This window comes from Haliotis rufescens, unplaced genomic scaffold (genome assembly GCF_023055435.1).
Source record: "Haliotis rufescens isolate VD_foot unplaced genomic scaffold, xgHalRufe1.0.p SCAF_21, whole genome shotgun sequence".
Taxonomy (NCBI): Eukaryota; Metazoa; Mollusca; class Gastropoda; order Lepetellida; family Haliotidae; genus Haliotis; species Haliotis rufescens.
The window spans coordinates 10,141,185-10,165,247 of record NW_025963902.1 but is presented as its reverse complement, the minus strand read 5'-3'; the positions used below and the strand labels follow the sequence as shown (position 1 = coordinate 10,165,247).

General features: G+C 40.9%; 1 protein-coding gene across 1 annotated transcript in view; it reads left to right on the top strand.

The window, feature by feature from the left end:
- The window catches only part of LOC124145742 (atrial natriuretic peptide receptor 1-like), a 43,296-nt gene extending 20,647 nt beyond the window's left edge, over window positions 1–22,649 (top strand). Inside the window, exons 7-22 of the mRNA XM_046515636.2 lie at window positions 32–119; window positions 1,850–1,976; window positions 3,134–3,214; window positions 3,458–3,535; window positions 4,130–4,234; window positions 5,216–5,287; window positions 5,749–5,914; window positions 7,386–7,535; window positions 8,986–9,163; window positions 10,314–10,454; window positions 13,571–13,694; window positions 14,598–14,666; window positions 15,283–15,556; window positions 16,086–16,180; window positions 17,906–17,982; window positions 20,720–22,649. Of these exons, the coding sequence (XP_046371592.2) occupies window positions 32–119; window positions 1,850–1,976; window positions 3,134–3,214; window positions 3,458–3,535; window positions 4,130–4,234; window positions 5,216–5,287; window positions 5,749–5,914; window positions 7,386–7,535; window positions 8,986–9,163; window positions 10,314–10,454; window positions 13,571–13,694; window positions 14,598–14,666; window positions 15,283–15,556; window positions 16,086–16,180; window positions 17,906–17,982; window positions 20,720–21,161 (2,267 nt within the window). The 3' untranslated portion in view covers window positions 21,162–22,649. The remainder of the gene's footprint in view (window positions 1–31; window positions 120–1,849; window positions 1,977–3,133; window positions 3,215–3,457; window positions 3,536–4,129; window positions 4,235–5,215; window positions 5,288–5,748; window positions 5,915–7,385; window positions 7,536–8,985; window positions 9,164–10,313; window positions 10,455–13,570; window positions 13,695–14,597; window positions 14,667–15,282; window positions 15,557–16,085; window positions 16,181–17,905; window positions 17,983–20,719) is intronic.
- The last annotated feature ends 1,414 nt before the right edge of the window (window positions 22,650–24,063 follow it).

The following is a 24,063-nucleotide window of genomic DNA, read 5'->3' as shown; positions in this document are numbered from 1 at the left end:
AAACGTATATACAAACGTATCCTTGTTTCAGATGACGATCATGCAGCAGTGATATCCGGGGCAGTCATCGGGGCTCTGCTTGGCGCAGCTTTAATTGTAGTGTGTGCGTTTGTATTCAGGTGAGGTTTCCTACAAATACATGACTTAGTACGAAACGGAAAGTAAAATATATGATCAAGTCATCATCTAATCATGACGCTCCAGAGTGGATTAGAAGTCACGGCATTGTATCGTTTTTGAATATATGCGAAACAGACTTTGCCCTATGACACGCTCAAAACTGTTAAGGTTAGTTGGTTGGTTGGTCCAGTGATTGATATCATGAGCATCAATCATCGCAATTGGGATCGATGACATGCATCAACCAAGTCAGCAAGCCTGACCACGATCCCGTTAGTAGCCTTTTACGACAAGCATAGTCGCCTTTTACGGCAGGCATGGGTTGCTGAAGACCTATTCTACCCCGGAATCTTCACAGGTCCGTGCATGCACGGCGCTTTATAAGTGCAATAACCTTGGACGCAACGTTAAACACCATTTCACCTTACATACAGTGAACTGAGAACTGCGTTCACAAACGTATATACAAACATACAAACATTGGTTACTGAAGACCTATTCTACCCCGGAATCTTCACGGGTCCACAACTGTTAAGGCGCCGAGCTTACTGTGGCAGAGTGGCATCGTGCCAGAAACCTATGATGCTGGGTTCATATCTCAGTTTGTCCACACAACACCCATGGGTTTCACCGCAGTGTGTCCAAGACCCCCCCCCCCCCAATCAATATATCATTTTATTGTATACTTCAGTGCGAAAGACTGAACTTTCCGAAGTTGAGAAAAGTGATATTGTCATTGCAGTGTAGGTAACAATTGATTTTTCACTGCAGTGAACATAACACTTGATATTTCACTGCAGTGAAAATAACACTTTGACGGAACTATTGTCACACAAGAGTTATCTCCCCTCAAATTGTCTCCCTTTATCGTAAGTGTCAAACCCGTAGACCAACTGTTGACTTCCTTTTAACGTTAGTTCCACATTGACAAGGCAAAATAATGACAGATGTCCATTTATGGAGTTAATATCGCTTCAGGCTGTTTCTTATTCTCTTGAAAATGTTTCATTATACACTGTAAATGTCCCCTGTAACTCGTCAATCGAGACTGTTCGTTTCGCAAAGCGCTATTTTTGTTACTTGACTTGCGTGTATGCTTTCGCTTCCAACAGCGGTTAGGTAGTTTTCAAGTATATTTTTTGTTAAAGTTGATTTTGTATTTAATCATATCTATATGTATGATACAGAATTTTCGTGCCCCTAAATAATTTTTGTTACTTTTCTTTATATTTTTATAACATTTTGCAAACACGAAACTACTTTTTTAGTTGCAAATACAAGGGGTGGTGAACCGTCCCTGTGTGTTAGGTAGGGAGAATTTACTTTCCAGGTTTTACATTTGTAATGAAATAATAAAATGTCTGGTAGACAACTACACAAAAAGTATAATTATATTTTTTGATACTTTTGTTATATTTTTTTAAGATTTTGCAAACTTGAAACTACTTTTTAAGTCGCAAATACAAGGGGTGGTGAAACGTTTCCGTGTGTCAGGTAGGGAGAATTAACGTTTCAAGGTTTTACGTTTGTAATGAACTAGTTTATTTTTCCGGTAGACAACTGCATAAAGGGTATATAATAAATAGGATTTTCCATGTGTCTCGTGAAATATCATGTTTCTCTCATCTCGTGACGGAAAAAAAGGAGATATTCTCACGAGCGGTTCAAAGCGGCATTAAACCAAATATCACTCACTCACTCCATGACGGATGCATTGCGTTGTTTGCAGGAGGTCGTTGATGAAGAGAAAAGCCAGCAAGATATGGAAGGTTAGCAGCCATGACGTCAAGATGAGGCGAACCAGAGTGAACTCTGCAAATGTCGAAGCCAATCCAAGACGCAAACTTATGAGAATGGTGAACATAACTTAGCATTCTGTTGTAGACAACCTAATATAGCCTTGGTATTTGTGACCATGTACCCAGCCTTTTCCTGTGTGAGACCATTCGTCACCGCGCGCCTCTTTCCGTAACCTGCAAGAAGACTCGTCCCCCTATCGATGAATGTTATGTGCGAAAATAGACAAACCAATCAGAATGAGCGTCCCTCAGAAATAATTTTTGATTTTACATATGTCTTGCATCTAAAAATATACCCAAGGCACAGTTAAATGTGTTCAATCATACTGTATAATTCCGCATGTCCAGATGTGCTTCAAATTGCATCTGAAATATATATAATATATGGGGAAATATATGTGAACCATAACGCGACGAGTTGACAATTATATTAGGTATGCTCGTTTGCGCTAAGACGGAACCAAATTGCAAAAATGGCCATGAGAGGGACACGAGTCGCTATTCGGCTTGTCCCGGAATAACACGAGTTGGTCACGAATTGACATAACAACTGCTCATTGTGTAGTCGGAATCATACAATGAAGTAGCAGATATGTCTCATCATTATGGAAAAGGCGGCACGGGTGGCCCAGTCGTCTAAGGCGCCGCGATTCGCTGTGCAGAGTTGCGTCCCTTGGGCTAGCCAGAAACCTATGATTGTGGGTTCGAATCCCGGTTGCCCCGATTATGTTTCTAGGTTTGTCAGCACCATATCCGTGCTTGTGGGTTTCACCGAAGTGGTAAACGTCTGAGACCTGCATCACTTCGGGCTTTCCTTCCACATTAAGCTGACACGCCGTGATATAACTGTAATACTGTTAAAATCGGCGTTAAACCTAACTCACTCACTCATTATGGAAATGTATTATATTTAGTATCGATAAAACAGATTTCTTTTCAAATATAACTCAAGACTGTTACTGGAACAGTCTTTGAGGACATAAATTCTGAAAGGGGCACTAAAAGTAGCAAACCTTTGTCTATTTCAAAATTATATTTGTTTTCGACAAATGTTTGATCACAATTTTCACACGATAACAGACGTTCGTCTACTTTGCTTTTGCACTTTGAAGTTGTGTCAAAAGGTGCAAAACCTTGCCAAAATTTGTATCATATCTTTTTTTTGTAGAGGGCCAGATGTATAATTCTGAAATGCCATCCTTAAACCATTTCAGGAGACACGAGGCACACTTGGTTTGGGATCCATCACGAGCCTGGACAGAAACATGTTGTTTGCGCCCATTGGGAATTACAAAGTAAAGTGATTGCTGTGTGTTGACCTTGACTGCCAGTACAAGTTGTATGGATACACCTTAATGATACAAGTTCCTATACAACCCAAATCGATGTTAATCGTAGCGATAATTTGGCTGAAAAACGTATTATAGATTATTAACTTACATAGGACCAAAAGCCATCATGCAACGGTAAAATGTATACTTTTGAGTTTCCTGTTTGTTTTAAGCCTTGCTGTAATAGTTATTGTACTGTATTGACAGGGCAGTGTTGTGGCTGTGAAGAAAATACGACAAACACCGGTCAAACTGACCACAGAAATGACCCAGAATTTTAATCTGGTATGTAATCTTACTATTGTTCTTTCGCGATTCGCTGTGCAGAGTTGCGTCCCTTAGTCACGCCAGAAACCTATGATTGTGGGTTCGAATCCCGGCTCGCCCCGATTATGTTTCTAGGTTTGTCAGCACCATACCCGTGCTCGTGGGTTTCACCGAAGTGGTAAACGTCTGAGACCTGCATCACTTCGGGCCTTCCTCCAAAATTAAGCTGACACGCCGTGATATGATTGGAATACTGTTAAAAGCGGCGTTAAACCAAACTCACTCACTCTTTCATTTCTATCTTATTCTGACACCTGCGTCAAATTAACACTATGCGTGAACCAGCTTCTGATACTGATACATCGCCAGTTCCATAAACACACATGAATCTGCTTGGTCGTTACTTATTGAAGGAACAAGTAAGGTTTTATTTATAATTAGTCATGCCGTTTTAAATTTTACCATTTACTTATGCTTGAGAATCGTATTTTTCCGAACACCTTGTTTTATCGCTATTTGATAGTGATTCGTAATTACGTTCTTGTAGTCGGAATCATACATTGGACTTCTTTCTTATGATTATGGAAACGATGATCGCACTTTTATTTACAGGTAAAAGAACTCCAGCATGACAATCTGAACCAGTTTATTGGTGCCAACTTGGACCCTAACAATAGCTACCTGCTTTACAAGTACTGCAATAAAGGGAGCCTACAGGTAGGGTAGACGTTTTAACAACGTCTGTATGTATGCAGGCGTCATTTATCAAACGGCCGCTAGCGGTTAGAGCGTTTCACCAGAGAGCAGAATGTTGGTGGTTCGACGGCGGCCTTTAAATGGATCAGACAAACTGGTGGTTGATGTTATGCGCAATGTCCCACACCGCCTGAGTACTATGGAACGCTTTCAGAGACGGGGGTGTCACGTTGACTCAGACTATCCGCTCGTCATGACTCATCCAACTATCGAGGCGGTTGGGTAGGCCAGTGGTTAAATCATGCGCTCGATTCACCAATGTGTGACTCCCATTTACGATTTCTCTCGACGTGATAATGCCGTAACATTGCTTAAAGCGGCGTAAAAAAACCTTTCACACTCATTCACCTATCAGTGAGAGAGTGAGTGAGTTTGGTTTTACGCCGCTTTTAGCAATATTCCAGCAATATCACGGCGAGGGACACCAGAAATGGGCTTCACACATTGTACCCATGTCGGGATTCGAACCCGGGTTTTCGGCGTGACGGGCGAACGCTTTAACCACTAGGCTACCTGACCGCCCTTACCTATCAGTAGGGGCGGTCGGGTAGCCTGGTGATTGAAGCGTTTGCTCGTCACGCCGAAGACCCGGGTTCGATTCTCGACATGGGTACAACGTGTGAAGCTCATTTCTGGTGTCCCCGCCGTGATATTGCTTGAATATTGCCCAAAGCGGTTTACAATCATACTCACTCATCTATCAGTACTCACAAGTAGTCAGGTGGTTATGTAAAATCATGTACAACAAATAGACAAAATCTTTGTATAACAACTTCTTAATTTACAGTAAAGGCGACTTTTCGGTATGGATCCTTATAACGTTGTCAAGCAAGGCTGTCTACTGTGTCATCCGTCAACTTCTAAGTAATACCTATCCAAAAATTGACTCTTGGACACTCATGCAATAAATCAATAAAACTGATCGAATATCTCTCTCTGTAGGACGTCCTTGAGAACGATGACATCAGCCTGGATTGGATGTTCAAGATGTCATTTGCAATAGATCTATCAAAGGTGAGTGTAAACTGTCAAGATTAGGATGCAACTCATATGAAGATAGGGACGAACAATTTGCTTTAAAGATTTAAAGTAATTTATTCCAGAACATAATGCTTTCCAAACTCTCAACCCCACCCACCCACAACTCCCTCCTTCACATATCCTCAAAATGTTACGTTCCTTTAAGACATGGCTCTGCCATCCCATTGTCTCGTTGTATAATTTCCATACATATCTGCACAGGATTTACACATGGATAGTTATCATATATTATATGGGCAACAATATATACTAACATTTTTTCTATTTTAATGTTGAGGTATTTGATGATGTATACTGATTCATTCATTATTCAGATCAACCATTTATGTAAAAAAAATAAATAATTTCTTTTAATTTTTTTATGTACTCTGTATATCTTGAGACGACCCCCGTCATCTATTCCAATATTTATGACATATGTTGTTTCTACATAGGGAATGGAGTATCTCCACAAGAGTCCCCTGAAGTCTCATGGAAATCTCAAGTCAAGCAACTGTGTCATTGACAGTCGTTGGGTGCTGAAGATCACGGACTTCGGCGCTGTGACTCTTCAGCCAAAGGAACCAGATGACGACATAGGGGAGCACGAGTTTTACAACAGTAAGCCAGCTAGTCATATACTTGCCTTGCCTTTGCATGTGTCTGTACCAACGGTGCCACCGGTGGGCAGGATGCGCTATTGGCGAACACCTGGTGTCATCATTTTTTGACAGTGATTCATATACTCATGACCGTGATATAGTCGGAATCGTACAATGGACCCGGTTTTTAGCAGATATTTCTTATGATTATGGAAGTGTTTGTTGTCGCTTTTATTCAACAGGGCAGAGCACTGAGTTTAGGTTTTTTCTTTGATCCGGCCCTGGACAACTGGCAGTGTCCAAATAAACTGACGTCCAAAAGAAACTTTACCAGAGTTTGAAATCACTCTTGCTCAAAAACAACAAAACATACATGCATGAAGTATAGTGTATTGAGAAGATCAATATATCAACATAATCAACACTGAAATTAACAATCACACCGTGACCGAGAATGACGTCAGAGCCCCCCAAAGTTGGGTGTGGTACAAAACTCGAGCTATCAGAATCATGGACAATAGGCAGAGTACATAAACAATCGCTCACGTTCAATAACAAGTCGTTAGTGGCGTGTGCGACCACTAAATGCCTCAATACACGCAAAAACTCTTCGACGCACAGAAAAAGTCAGTCGTATGATGAGGTCACGTGGGATTTGACGCCATTCTTCTTGGAGGGCCAAGATCAGTTCTTGTCGGTTGGCTGGAGAGTGTGGTCGTTGGCGAGCACGACGATCCATCAAGTCCCAGAGGTGTTCTATGGGGGACATGTCGGGTAAGCGTGCAGGCCACGGCAGGACGTTGATATTGTTGGCTGCGAGGAAGTTAGTGACAATTCTGGCTGTATGGCCTCTAGCGTTGTCATGCTGATAAATGACACCACGTGGCTGCTGTTGGAGAAATGGTAGGACAACTGGAAGAAGAATGTTATCCATGTACCGCTGAGCTGTCAAGTTTCCGTCAACGATGACCAGCGGTGTCCTCTCCTGCCCACAGATCCCTCCCAAAACCATGACACTCCCTCCACCATATGGTACGACCTCCTGCACGCAACACGCCGCCGTTCGTTCACCCCTTCGGCGGTAAACACGTTTTCTTCCATCAGCCCTAAACATACAGAATCGACTTTCGTCAGTGAAGACAACCCTCTGCCAGTCACGTCGTTGCCAACGTCGTACAGTCCGGGCCCATCTCAATCGCAGACGACGATGTTGCGCTGTCAATAGCTGTCCTCTGTATGGTCTAAAAGCCCTGATTCCATGAGCCCTAAGTATCCTGGCCATCACTGTAATACCTTCAAAGACTCGGCGAATGACAATATTACTTTTATTCCACATTTATGAAAGTTTTTGGTGTCGGATAAATGTCGTTTAACGTGTAGACCTCCTGCTTGGCAAGTGAACCTACATACTGGCATTCGAATAGACAGTTCAGTATTAACTTCAGTTAATAAAATGAGAAATGAATGTTCATAAATCTCTTCATCCCCAGGACTGCTCTGGACATCCCCGGAACTACTACGGATGGACAAGCGCCCTGCACGTGGGACACAGAAGGGGGACGTTTACAGCTTCGCTATCATCCTCCAGGAGATTCATCTACGCTGTGGCCCGTACTATTACAACGACACTTCACCGAAAGGTAGCGATGATACACAATGGTTAATTAACTGCTCCACCTTTTCGTCCAGGCAACATATAGATGTCTAGTCTTGCTTACTTATACTTATCACTCCTTAAAGACGTTGGATACCATTGTTCATGCGCATACCGGACGCGCATGTAACGGCGAGTATTTGTAATGCTGTTACGTCCCTTTGACTCGCGGCTAATTGTACTTGAACTTGTAGAAATGTAAATTTGGGCAAGAGGTACCTCCCCTGATTCATTATTTTAGGGGTATGCTGTGTTGATTGAAAATAATATTAATATCCTCTGGTAACATGTTGTTTTTATTTTATAATTTTATTTTCAATGAATAAACATTAGAAATAAGCCAGTTTGAAAAATATCTTGATTTTGTAAAATGCATTTTTGACTGATGAATCAGTTTTTTTTGGAAAATGTGCTTTTTTTAAAGTCAAATGATGTGTGAAATTAAAAATGTTTAGACTTGAATTTTCATTTTTCTGTTTTGTGTCATATCAATACTGTAATACGTCTATTTAAAAACACTCATTTAAAAATCAAACTTTAAAATGACTATTTTATTGGCGAAATGATTTTATCATCCGGTGCCTCTAGATGGCGCCACTTATTCAACAAATGCCGTTGTGACTTGGTTTTTGTATTGCGTAATTTGATTCAGGACATATTTTACTACAAAATGATACCAAATATACTTATTTCTTGAATTTTTTGTTTTTTGTATGCAACCTCTTTAAATTTTGTGGAGGTTTGTGTTATCATGTATACATATAATGCAGAAATTATACACACATCTTTAAATATGTTACTAATTCCGTTGACAGAATGTTTGACCAATATGATGCAATCCTAGTGTTGCATCCGTGCCTCTATTTAGCATAATGCATCTACAGAACACGGAACATTTCGTTTGAAGTCGCAACAGTTCAGACAAGCCAGTCGCTTATACACTTGGTTGAATTCGGGATGCTGTGCTGTTATGTAAACTGAACAAAACACCTCAGGGATCATAAATAAATTTGGGAATATGTTTTTGTAGTGAAAACTGATCGCTAAATTTCAAAAAGAAATATCCCCAAATATATTCATGATTTTTCGGTCAGTTTATAAAGAGTGTGAGTGAGTGAGTGAGTGAGTGAGTGAGTGAGTTGGGTTTAACACCGATTTTAACAGTATTCCAGTTATATCACGGCGTGTCAACTTCATGCGGGAGGAAAGCCCGAAGTGATACAGGTCTAAGACGTTTACCACTTCCGTGAAACCCACGAGCACGGGTATGGTGCTGACAAACCTAGAAACATAAACGAGGCGAACCGGGATTCGAACCCACAATCATAGGTTTCTGGCGTGCCCAAGGGACGCAATTCTGCACAGCGAATCGCGGCGCTTTAGACGACTGGGCCACCCGTGCCCCCAGTATATATAAATTATTGTTTCCATCACAGAAATCGTCAGCAGGGTCAAGGAGGAGGGCACTGAGGTATACCGTCCAACTATCCCAGAAGACTCGGACATCCTGGAAAAGGGCATTTTGCTGATGACGTCGTGCTGGTCAGAGCTGCCTGACCTCCGGCCAGACTTCCATACAATAAGAAAGAGGCTTATCGACATAAATGGTGGAAAGTTAGTGCATATTTGTCGATTTGATCCAGTTGCAGTGGACATATGATCAACATGAAAAATAGATAATGTACAGAGTCCATTAACTTCAAATACTTAATTTGAAACTGCTTTATAATCGTCACTGTTAGTTTGCCATGTACGCCCAGTGGAATCTGTTTCGGCGGATAATCGAGATTCTGTGATGTTTAATATTTAAATTTAATATTCACAATGATCGCTTGAAACTGGCGCACGATCGTCTAACATTTCTGCAAACAAATTCTCATTCTTTTCCGTGGTTGTGGTTCATTCTTATGAGAAGTGTAAAGATTGACAGAAGTAGAGACTGCTAATGGTTCGTCACTATTCTTCAATGCCTGAGTAGGTTAGAGAGGGATGTATGGAGGTAAAGACAGATAATGGTTCGTCATTGCCTGAGAATGTTAGAGATTGAAGGAGGTAACAATAGGTCGTCATTTTTCTTCAATGCCTGAGTAGGTTAGATAGGGATGTATGGAGGTGAAGACAGATAATGGTTCGTCATTGCCTAAGCATGTTAGGGATTGAAGGAGGTAGAGACTGACAATAGTTCGTCATTATTCTTCAATGCCTGAGTAGGTTAGATAGGGATGTATGGAGGTAAAGACAGATAATGGCCATGGTTCGTCAATGACTGAGAATGTCAGAGATTGAAGGAGGTAGAGACTGACAATAGTTCGTCATTATTCTTCAATGGTTAGAGATAGAGATTGATAAGGTTTGGGGTAGATAAGCGAAGAGAATGATGGGGGTATTTACTGATATAGGTATAGTTTCATCGAGTATTGTGATCATAGGGTTAGTGTTTGATGAGGAAATATATACATATATGCAGCAAAGGATTGCGGTATAGGAACGAATGCCTCTCCACGTGCATGCATGAAAAATGAGTGAGTGAGTATGGTTTTACGCCGCTTTTAGCAATATTCCAGCAATATCACGGCGGGGGACACCAGAAATGGGCTTCACACATTGTACCCATGTCGGGAATCGAACCCGGGTCTTCGGCGTGACGAGCGAACGCTTTAACCACTAGGCTACCCGACCGCCCCCATGAAAAATGAATCGTGTATTGGCATGTGTGACATGGACGACTGCCCCTGCTGATTTACAAATGAGTTTCCAATGGTAGGAAGACGAACATCCTTGACAACATGCTGAAGATGCTGGAGGCGTACAGCAACAACCTGGAGCAGCTGGTGGCAGATCGAACAGAAGAGCTGGCTCTGGAGAAACAGAAGACGGAAAGGCTTTTGTACACGATGCTACCTCCGTAAGTAGTCATGTCTATACCTGTCCTGAGTCATGCCGTTGATTCACACCTGCACTGTAAATAGCTATAGATATACACCTACTTTATGAATAGCTATAGATGTACACCTACTCTGTGAATAGCTATAGATACACACCTACTATGTCAATAGCTATAGACACACACCTACTCTGTGAATAGCTATAGATACACACCTACTCTGTGAATAGCTATAGACACACACCTACTCTGTCAATAGCTATAGACACACACCTACTCTGTGAATAGCTATAGATACACACCTACTCTGTGAATAGCTATAGATACACACCTACTCTGTGAATAGCTATAGATACACACCTACTCTGTGAATAGCTATAGACACACACCTACTCTGTGAATAGCTATAGATGTACACCTACTCTGTGAATAGCTATAGATACACACCTACTCTGTCAATAGCTATAGATACACACCTACTCTGTGAATAGCTATAGACACACACCTACTCTGTGAATAGCTATAGACACACACCTACTCTGTCAATAGTTATAGATACACACCTACTCTGTCAATAGCTATAGATACACACCTACTCTGTGAATAGCTATAGACACACACCTACTCTGTGAATAGCTATAGATGTACACCTACTCTGTCAATAACTATAGATACACACCTTCTCTGTCAATAGCTATAGATACACACCTACTCTGTCAATAGCTATAGACACACACCTACTCTGTGAATAGCTATAGATACACACCTTCTCTGTCAATAGCTATAGACACACACCTACTCTGTCAATAGCTATAGATACACACCTACTCTGTCAATAGATATAGACACACACCTACTCTGTCAATAGATATAGATACACACCTTCTCTGTCAATAGCTATAGATACACACCTACTCTGTGAATAGCTATAGATACACACCTACTCTGTGAATAGCTATAGATACACACCTACTCTGTCAATAGCTATAGACACACACCTTCTCTGTCAATAACTATAGATACACACCTTCTCTGTCAATAGCTATAGATACACACCTACTCTGTGAATAGCTATAGATACACACCTACTCTGTGAATAGCTATAGATACACACCTACTCTGTCAATAGCTATAGATACACACCTACTCTGTCAATAGCTATAGATACACACCTACTCTGTGAATAGCTATAGACACACACCTACTCTGTGAATAGCTATAGATACACACCTACTCTGTGAATAGCTATAGATACACACCTTCTCTGTCAATAGCTATAGATACACACCTACTCTGTGAATAGCTATAGATACACACCTACTATGTCAATAGCTATAGATACACACCTACTCTGTCAATAGCTATAGATACACACCTACTCTGTGAATAGCTATAGACACACACCTACTCTGTCAATAGCTATAGATACACACCTACTCTGTGAATAGCTATAGATACACACCTACTATGTCAATAGCTATAGATACACACCTACTCTGTCAATAGCTATAGACACACACCTTCTCTGTCAATAGCTATAGACACACACCTACTCTGTCAATAGCTATAGATACACACCTACTCTGTCAATAGATATAGACACACACCTACTCTGTCAATAGATATAGATACACACCTTCTCTGTCAATAGCTATAGATACACACCTACTCTGTGAATAGCTATAGATACACACCTACTCTGTCAATAGCTATAGATACACACCTACTCTGTCAATAGCTATAGATACACACCTACTCTGTGAATAGCTATAGATACACACCTACTCTGTGAATAGCTATAGATACACACCTACTCTGTGAATAGCTATAGACACACACCTACTCTGTGAATAGCTATAGATACACACCTACTCTGTCAATAGCTATAGATACACACCTACTCTGTGAATAGCTATAGATACACACCTACTCTGTCAATAGCTATAGATACACACCTACTCTGTGAATAGCTATAGATACACACCTACTCTGTCAATAGCTATAGATACACACCTACTCTGTCAATAGATATAGATACACACCTACTCTGTGAATAGCTATAGATACACACCTACTCTGTCAATAGCTATAGATACACACCAACTCTGTGAATAACTATAGATACACACCTACTCTGTCAATAGCTATAGATACACACCAACTCTGTGAATAACTATAGATACACACCTTCTCTGTGAATAGCTATAGATACACACCTACTCTGTCAATAGCTATAGATACACACCTACTATGTCAATAGTTATAGATACACACCTACTCTGTGAATAGCTATAGATACATACACGCACTGTGAGTGAGTAGCCATACATTTCTGGCCATGTGGTTGTGAGTGAGTGATTTAAAACTAACTCGGGACATCGGCAATATTTTAGCTATAACGTGACGAGACAAATTATATATTGATAACGATAATATTTAGGCTGTATAAAATCCTATCGTCGAAGGACAGTACAGTAACTAGGTGATCAGAGATTGGATTCAAATCTCGTTAAAGGGCATGTAAAAGATTAATCTATCCATTAACAACACAATATGGGAAGGGAATATAGATCGGAAGCAACTCTGCCCATATGGACAGCCAATGGTATACACATGCTTCGATAGGCTACCATACTGTGGTACGCACTTCCCGTGTTGGTAGCCATGGTAGTAATTCACCCGCCCTTACATATGGCACACAACTACCCATGTGATGAGCTACACACCACGCACATACTTTACTGCAAGTACAGTAAACTACGGTTATAACGAACACGCTTATAACGAACTAACGGATATAACGAACTAACTTTTTAGTCCCGACTATATGCTGTAGTTATGCTGTATATATGCTTATAACGAATCACGGTTATAACGAACTAAAATTAGTAGTCCCTTTGAGTTCGTTATAACCGTAGTTTACTGTAGTCCACATCAGACACGCATACAATTGCCAACATATGTAGTCATACATCAGACAAATAGCTACCTCTCTGAGTCATCTGTTGTTGAAATGCTTACGGCAGTTTCAGAGATATGAAACTTAACCAGGAACCCATATACCTCTAATACGTTGCGTGTACCGATATGTTTAATCCTGACGCCTGATAGAATTCCCTCCCTTCCTTCTGTTCCAGGTCTGTCGCTAACCAGTTGAGAATGGGACAACCTGTGATACCAGAAACCTTTGAAGAAGTCTCCATATTTTTCTCTGACATTGTTGGATTCACAAAAATTGCAAGTCTTAGCGAACCATTGGAGGTTAGTTACTCGCGGAATCGATCGAAACGTACGGGACACGTGTTATCTCGATGTTGAAGGAATAGTAAGGCTTAATTCGAGATAAGCAACATTTTTATATGACCCGGCATGAAACCCGTGGACTAAGCCGTGGACTGTGTCTGACTATTTACGCATTGTAGGGTTTAATATAAAGCGACTTCGCACAGTGTTTTCAGTTATTGCACAGCATGGGCATGGTTACAACCAACAGAAACATATTCAGGACCAATCGGGACTCGAACCAACGATCACATGCTGCAGGCACGCTCAAGGGGCGTAACTCCCTTATACCACAGGGCCACCCGTGCCCACTACTCATCGCGGACGTAATGAATACATTAAATATGATGGGTCGATAAATACAGGTTAATATTGGCCTTCTGCAACCCAGACCGCCTCCGTTGCTAGTGGTTGAGCGTCCGCCCGGAGAGCGGAAGTCCGGACTAGTACAAGCAGCCACACAAACACACACACACACACACACACACACACACACACACACACACACACGTTCATGCACGTCGCTATATAAGTGCAATAATCTTGGAGGCGACGTTAAACCCAATTTCACTTACCATGCTTGTCGTAAGAGGTGACTAAAGGGATCAGGTGGCCAGGTTCGCTGACTTGGTTGACGCATGTCATTGTATCCCAGTTGCGTTGATAGATGCTTATGATGACAATCACTGGAATGTCTGACCAAGACTCGAATATTCATATTCCAGCGTTATATAACTGTAATATTGCTGAGTGCGGCGTTAAACAACAAACAAATAACAGGTTATAACAACATATGATTTTTAACTGACAGTACAATACCATATAAATCGAATAAAATGTCCTTATTTTTGTATTTATGTATTATTTTTTGTTTTCTTTCAGGTAGTTGATTTACTGAATGACCTGTACACCACTTTCGATGGAATCATTTCCAAACACGATGTTTATAAGGTGAGGGTGTATATGTAGACATCAACAGTTACTTGATATTCACAGAGGGTCAGATAACTGCTAACATATATGTAAGGATAAGAATTTATGGATGAACAACTTCTTTATTACAATTAAGAGCGACGTTTCGGTGTAGATTCTAACACCGTTATCAAACAAGTGATGTCGGTTGATGGTTGAGATTGCCACGTCTCCATGAAGACGACAAATAACTTTATTGATAGGCATTTAGAAGTTGGAGTACTTATTAAGGATAAGAATGTATGGATGAACAACTTCTTTATTACAATTAAGAGCGACGTTTCGGTGTAGGTTCTAACACCGTTATCAAGCATGTGATGTCGGTTGATATTGCCACGTCTCCATGAAGACGACGATAACGGTGTTAGAACCTACACCGAAATCTGTCATCCTTTAATCGGTCTTATTTATTTGCCACTATTTGAGTCTACGGATCAAATGAACTTTGAATAATAATAAACAAATAACGGTAGTTACCTCGATCGCGAGGGGGGCGCCATCTTGTTTGCCGAACCCGTACCGGATTGTTTTTATGATGGTGAATTCTACAGTTCCACCCTATAGCTATCAATACAACGTTTCCTGTTTACTTCAGGTCGAAACAATTGGCGATGCCTACATGTGTGCAAGTGGGATTCCAAAGCGAAATGGTAAAAAACATTCTGGCGAGATAGCCAGCATGGGTCTAGACCTCATCAGTGCAGTAACTAGTTTCCGGATCCGCCACATACCGGAAGAGAAGTTGCAGCTGCGTGCAGGCCTACATTCGGGTTCGTGCGCAGCTGGGGTTGTTGGTCTGACCATGCCGAGGTACTGTCTGTTCGGCGATACTGTGAACATGGCGTCAAGAATGGAATCAACTGGAAAGGGTTTGTGATTTACGATACACCTGTCTCATCAAAGGAGAGCGATTCAAATAAAATCCGAACACATATGAATTTGAGTTTTCTTATTAGTTGTAGTGTCTCTTTTCAATATATGTGTAAATATATAACCATGAATAGGTTCTGCTAGGTGAAGCACCTTAATCCAGGCTTAATTGTTATTAGTGGTAGTAATAGTAGTAGTAGTAGTAGTAGTAGTAGTAGTAGTAATAGTAGTAGTAGAAGTAGTAGTAGTAGTGTTATTATCATTATTGTTATTATAAGCACCACCACCACCACCACCATCATCATCATCATCATAATCATCATCATCATTATTATTATTATTATTTTTATTATCATCATCATCATCATCTTTATTTTTATCATTATCATTATTATCATTGTCACAACGTTTTGTGTATTTTGGCACATCTTATAGTAATCATTATAACATACAAAAATGAGACATACAAAAATGTATGAATAAAGCATCTCTACATCTATATTAACATTATCATGTTTGTTTCCTTAGCTTTGCATATTCACACCAGCGCATACTTCAACATGGCGCTTCATGAGCTGAGGCAGGGTTTCATCACAGTAGAAAGAGGGTTGATATCAATCAAGGTAGGATATGAGATAAACTGCGAAGGTAGAACGTCAAGATGGCTGGAAAGTAGAACGAGTACATGCCATTCCATAAATTATGATTTAGTCAGAACTACTTCACTTTAGGTTTTTCTTTCACACTAAAAGTAGGATGACGATTATGAAGGAAATGACCCTCGCCCCATGAGTAACTATTCACAGTTAGAATTAAAAGCGTTTAAAGCGGCTTAAAACCATACACTCACACATACAAATCAACTGTAGTTCATGAAAAACAAGAGGTATCTCCCTTGCCGTCTTGACAGTATGCGAGTGAGTGCATGACTTTGATTTTACGCCGCTTTTAGCAATATTCCACCAATATCACGGCGGGGGACACCAGAAATGGGCTTCACACTATGTACCCATGTCGGGAATCGAACCCGGCTTTACGGCGTGACGAGCGAACGCTTTAACCACTAGGCTACCTGACCGCCCCTTGACAGTATGCATATTTTGTCATTTCATATGTTTCATTACTTATGCACAGGACACTCTGATGTAAAACGGAAACATGTGCAATAAGCTGGCGAGATGGGCAGTGATAACGTTGTTTTTCTGTTGTTTTAAAAATGTATCTGATTCATAGACGTTTGTTATTATTTTCAGACAAATAACATATGTAAATGACATGTTTATCCTGAACTAAACACATATATCAATGATTTTATTATTGGAAAATGTGCGATTTCATCAATATGTATCATAAAACTTCCTCAGATAACACAAACATAATACTATTGGCAAGGATCACGGTATACTATTGCTTTGTGTAGTATATATTATTAAATTTATACTTATTATCTGGGACACGGGTGGCCTAGAGGTCGCTTTGCAGAGTTGCGTCCCTTGGACACTCCAGAAACCTATGATTGTGGGTTCAAATCCCGTTTCGCCCTGATTATGTTTCTAGGTTTGTCAGCACCATACCAATGCTCGTGGGTTCAAACGTCTGAGGCCTGCATCACTTCGGGCTTTCCTTCCACATTGAGCTGACACGCCGTGATATAACTGGAATACTGTTAGCGGCGTTAAACCCAACTCACTCACACTTGTTATCTTCATGAAGAATTTGTTTGACGTCTTCACCTCAATTTAATCCTTAGTGGTGATACCACGTGTGAAAAGAGCCAGTTGTCAGTGGTCCATTTATAAAACTTTCATTACTATTTTGGTCTTTACTCCCAATGGGGACACGGGTGGCCCATTCGCCTAAGGCGCCGCGATTCGCTGTGCAGAGTTCCGTCCCTTGGGCACGCCAGAAACCTATGATTGTGGGTTGGAATCCCGGTTGCCCCGATTATGTTTCTAGGTTTGTCAGCACCATACCCGTGCTCGTGGGTTTCACCGAAGTGGTAAACGTCTTAGACCTGCATCACTTCGGGCTTTCCTCCCACATTAAGCTGACACGCTGTGATATAACTGGAATACTGTTAAAAGCGGCTTTACTCACTCACTCACTCACTTTTACTCCTAATGGAATCTGTTTCTGCAGATAATCGAGAATGTTGTTGACTGGTGTTGACTGGTGTTGACTGGTGTTGACATTTTGCATTTACAACAATGATGATATACTGATAGCGATGACGTATTCACGTAGGCATCAGGTATGAATAATATATTACTGATAATCACCAGATTTTGAATCGTGACGACTTTGGTACAAGTATGCATACTTGCTATTCTGATATCCTTCCATTGCAGGGCAAAGGGAACCAGAAAACATTCTGGCTGGTTGGTAAGGCGGACTACAAGAAACCCCTGCCGGACTGCATGATCAAGTAGGTGTTATTTTCAACCACAGGTCGTAACCGTCATTCAGGTAGAAGGATTCGCTCGGGTCTTCTCGGGATATTCCGTTACCTTCTTACCTTAAACCGCACACCGACTGATGCCTCCGCGTACTGTTCGCACAACGGCCGATTTATGGGACATTAGTTAATAGAAATAGGTTATATAATTATTTGTACAGATAATGTTTGACAGGAGTCAGGACTGCTGCCAGATTTGATTATGTAATGTAATAAATATAAGCGAAAATAACCCTTCCGTACTCATAAGGAATCTCTACTAGAAGCTGGGTTCATTGTACCTTTCCGACTTTATAATAAACATGTGTTTATTAATTTCTATTAAATATTGATTATACCAGGAGTTCGCGAAAAGTGAGGGCGTCCTGCCCAGCTAGTGCCCGTCACAAACACATGCAAAGACAAGTCAATTGTCCACCTGAAAAGACACGCGAATCACGCACGCACGAATACGGTGTTAGCGTTGGGCGTCTCAACGTGCGTGATTCCCGTGCACCCTTTCGAGTTGAGTTGATTGGTTCAACTGTGTCATATGGCCCTGTGATGCAGGGGAAGCATTATGCAGATGGCTGTTTCAATGAATGCTCGTTCCACCCGTGACGAACAGGTCTGGTTGTTGATAAAATATAGTGATAGCTAAATAGACAGATTTTTTATTCATGCACCGATTGTCTTTAAATGCAATATCCAGTTATGTATGACTGTTTAATAATCTCATACCAACTTTGACTGGAGTAGGTCCGATAGTTTTTCAGATATTGTAGTAAACGTCGGTACCTTAAATTACCTTCCAGACTATAGTACAAGTTATAATAGGTAATTTTTTAACTGCATTTTGTTACCGTTGTCCTTCAACATCGTCCATATTAATTTTAAAAGCTTTACTGAGACCTGATCAAAATAAAGTTTGACCCTGACTCGTATGACGGTTGTGCAGAAAATTACAGATAGAGCATACAGCTTTAATAGGTTTACTTCCCTCAGTACTGGCCAAGGTGACCTATGCCGTTTGCATTAATCCCTAGAGAGTTTGTCATAACTCTTTTCTGATAGGGGGCACCGGTGGTCCAGTCGTCTGAGGCGCCGCGATTCGCTGTGCAGAGTTGCGTCCCTTGGCCACGCCAGATACCTATGATTGTGGGTTCGAATCCCGGTTCGCCCCGATTATGTTTCTATGTTTGTCAGCACCACACCCGTGCTCGTGGGTTTCACCGAAGTGGTAAACGTATGATACCTGCATCACTTCGGGCTTTCCTCCCACATTAAGCTGACACGCCGTGATATAACTGGAATACTGTTAAAAAGCGGCGTTAAACCCAACTCACTCACACACTCTTTTCTAATATGCATGTGTGGCAGTCACCTGAACCAATCACGCTGAACGCCGGGGTCGGGTTCGATTCCCCAAATGGGTACAATATGGTAAGCCTATACTGCCTTGATAATGATAGAATATTTTGTAAAAGCATCGTAAAACAATAATCAGTGTAATAAGTGCAACTTTTGAATTATTGTCAATAATCCCAGTACTGTTCCTGTGGATTACTTGTGCACACGGGGTTACAGTTTGTGTGGTACGCTGCATGTTTCTAAAAGTCGGTATGTCAGATTGTGTAGCTGGAATCGTTTGTCTTCATAATGGGCCACGGTGTCGTAATTTATAGTAACATTATAGCTTTGTTCGCCATATAGCCACTTAGAAGCTATGGTATCACACGTCGCATTGTAGCAACGCAAAGTACATTGGATTCCACCAGTTACTCCTGACGTCCTTTCAGAAATACCCCTCAATTTCATTTTCCACCCGTGGTTCATTATTTGTACCCGTTTCACGAACACCCGGTATCATCACTGATTTTCAGTTATCCATTCACATAATTGTCACCGTTATTTTGCCTTTTAGGCCCAATGGAATGGAGACTGGTTATTAAGTGGCGTTGACGTTAAATATTTGTGGCCCAACAGAAGACGTTTGACGTCAACTTACTTTCTTAAAAATCGTCATGTGTGCAGACTGTACAAACAATATCGTATTCGTCACTCGTTAGTTCGTAATGTAATAAAAACATTTAAAAAAAAAATAAAAAACCCAAAACGTCAGTTATTACATAAACAGTTATAATGGGACTTTGCAGAAAATGGGTACAAATGTTTGATGTTATATATTCATATTAATTGAAGCTTGTGAATTGTATTTTTGTGTTCCCAAGATCCTGTAATTTTAAAGTATAATGAGAAATCAAAATGTGATTTTTCACCCATAATATGAGCTGTAGCAGGATCAAGAGGGGTACATGGGTTTTTTTGCATCCCGCGTTAGGTTTTATCCTGCGCCAACGAATTTATCATACCGATGAAATTGACATTGTAAAAGAATTTAAACAAATTTAAAATTGACAAAATAAACTGTTCCATTGAGCTGAGGTTACCTTGCGCTAAGTCACGTGAATTCCATTGACTCGGAAAAAGCGTGCGGCTTTTTTGCTTTGAAGCGGGGTATAAGGGATTTCATTCTGCCTCTCAGAAATCCACGTGCAGTGTGACTTGCTCGTGGCGGGGTACAAGATTTATAACCCTCCAAGGCGGGATACACTGTTTGTTTTTTATCAAGATCGCGTGGACCAATCATATCTCATCGTTCTGACATGAAGGTACGGTAAGGTCCCTTATCCTATGGTTGTACACATTTACTTCATCTATATTTCAGGCTCCAGAAGTCCTATGAAGAAGAGTGCGACTCGCGCGCTCCATCTCCGTCTGGGAACTCCCTCGGCCACGGCATGTTTGACTCCATGTACAGCGCCGTTCTCAGAAAGACATCCATCTCAATGTCCAACATGTCTGACACGTCAGATATAGGAAGTGACATCGCAACTGATATCCAATCACAAGAGGGGCTATTCACGGATCATTTGACACTTCCGGAAAGACCAGTTATGGAAAACAAGAAGCAGCCCTACCACGATCGGGACCTCGATTTGAACTGCATGAAGTTACCACCTCTGGATAATGTTGATAAACTTTTGAAATCCGACATTTGTGAAACCGATGATGGCAGAAGTCAGTTTCAGTCCAGTGCCAATGGACATAAAGTTGCATTTCTTGATTCGGTGGGGAGCGGAAATATTCCTAGAATTGAAATATCGTAATTTGCTCATCATTTTCCACCCGCCGAAAGCATTCGAGAACATGAACTACGATGTAAGCCAACCTGACGCCATGTCTTTTTCAACACATTTTCGGCGTTTTACAAACTTCGATTTAACTAAACTGCCGGAAAGAGCAAATATATACCCATGTTTGATGGAGGCTTTAAATTAAACAAACAAGAAATGGTCATTCGATGGTGATGTATTTGAAACGGGTATGATAGTTATGATTTTCAATTTTTCGGCAACCGTGTTGTGCAGTGTTTCGGCAACCGTGTTGTGCAGTGTTTCGGCAACCGTGTTGTGTAGTGTTTCGGCAACCGTGTTGTGCAGTGTTTCGGCAACCGTGTTGTGCAGTGTTTCGGCAACCGTGTTGTGCAGTGTTTCGGCAACTGTTTTCGGCCTGCTAACGTTTTGATACTGTTTGTAACAGTTGGATCAAATCCAATTTACAAGTGTATATTTACTTTTTCCCAGCAGTTTATCAGTGGTATTATTAAAATCTTACAAACCTTTTTTTATATAGATAACTGTAAATATTTTACAATCCGAGTTTTAGCAACGATTTAAAGAATTAAGGAAACTAGAATAGCAATTGTACATTCACTTTTATTCCTTTTATGTTTTTATTGTTTGTATCACACACATCCTGAGTTTCCATGTTTTTTTCATATCCATATAACCATCTATCCACTATTAGTATAGTGACGACCGCTTCCTGTGAATGTATGAAAATGGAACCTCTTGTTCGGAAACTAAGACGTCAAGTGAGACTGATGCAACGGAGAACAAAATACTATGACCTTCCTATACGTTAAGTGTAGCACCAGCATTACGTCAAATGTTGCTTTATCATACGCATTTGACTTGTCTTGTTCATGATGTCACATACAGTATAATCTGTCTCGATTATCTGACGAAACAGATCTTATTGGGCGTAAAAGGTTATATTAATGAAACTATATATAAATGGATCACTGAAAACTAGTGATTTTCTCCTACCTAAGAGGAAATGAATACGAAATTTGACACGACAATCGTAACCGGCTAAATTTATTTCTATGTTCTATTCCCGACAAGTAAAAGCTACCTAAGTCATCGAAATGGTTCTGAATCTCAGAGGGTGGCACGGGTTGCCCAGTCGTCTAAGGCGCCGCAATTCGCTGTGCAGAGTTGCGTCCTTTAGGCATGCCAGAAACCTATGACTGTGGGTTCGAATCCAGGTTCACCTCGATTATATTTCTAGGTTTGTCAGCACAAATAGAGCATACAGCTTTAATAGGTTTACTTCCCTCAGTGCTGGCCAAGGTGACCTATGCCGTTTGCATTAATCCCTAGAGAGTTTGTCATAACTCTTTTCTAATAGGGGGCACGGGTGGTCCAGTCGTCTGAGGCGCCGCGATTCGCTGTGCTGCGTTGCGTCCCTTGGCCACGCCAGAAACCTTTGATTGTGGGTTCGAATCCCGGTTCGCCCCGATTATGTTTCTATGTTTGTCAGCACCATACCCGTGCTCGTGGGTTTCACCGAAGCTGTAAACGTCTGAGACCTGCATCACATCGGGCTTCCCTCCCACATTAAGCTGACACGCCGTGATATAACTGGATGACTGCGTGTCACCGTATCCAAAACGTGGGGATCAAGTGCTCACACTATCGATCACTGGATTTGCTGATTCAGACATGACCGCCGTAATATAGCTGGAATAGTGCTGTGTGTGGCGTTAAGCAACAAAGAAACCGCATTCTTAAGCAACTTATTCTGCATACCGTTTTTACCAACCACGATGTATTTTTTGTGGCTGGCCTTTTTATTTGTTATTTTTTTGGACGATTTATTTTTGTAAAATGGTCCATCTCTCCTGCGTTCTAGAAACCTGTGTTCGTGGGTTCGCATCCGATATTCGCTCTGATTATGTTTCTAGGTCTGTGAGCACCGTATCCCTGATAAACTAAAACTACACACTCAAATACTGTTTATAGTTGCACAACTCACTCACTTGTTCTGGGATGCCCCTGGTTACTATCTAACAAAAATAATATTGGTTATGACAAGAAAATAATACAATTTGTGCATATAATGCACATAACAAGAATAAGATGTTTGTAAAAATCCGTTGTGAACGATGTACATGCATGACAATAGCGCATGTATACCATTATATTTTTGAGAGGCATTACCAGCTTCTGTACAATTGGTACGACCGTAAAATGAAACTCAATATCAAAGTTAAGTAGCTCACATAATATATATGACAACACTTCACAAACTGCCTTGACAATCATTGGATGTTTAAGGGGCGGTCGGTTGGCCTAGTGGTTAAAGCGTTCGCTCGTCACGCCGAAAACCCGGGTTCGGTTCCCGACATGCGTACAATGTGTGAAGCCCATTTCTGGTGTCCTTCGCCGTGGTAATGCTGGAATATTGCTAAAAGCGGCGTAAAACCATACTCACTCAGCCACGCACTGGTTGTTTAACTGTCACTGTTTAAAGAAATCTCTAGAATACTCAATACGTCGAAATCGAATATTAGATTAATGCGTATGTAAAGTTATATAATGTAAGCCATAATATATATTTTTATGATGAGATAATAGGCGATGGGATAAAGTGTTCGCTTGTCACGCTTAAGGCCAGGTTCGATTCCCACACTGGTACAGTATGTGAAGCCCATTTCTGGTGTCCCCCGCCGTCGTATTGCTGGAATATTGCTAAAAGCGGCGTAAAACCGTCCTCACTCACTCATGACACGATTCATATTTTCAACTTATCAATATACTTACGGGTATGAAATTAAAATGAGTAAACAGTCTCAGAAAAAAACAGCCTGCGACGCAAACACTGAACTGTTTTATTACAAACTACATGTTGCACATTTTTAGCATTATTACAACCGAAGTATAT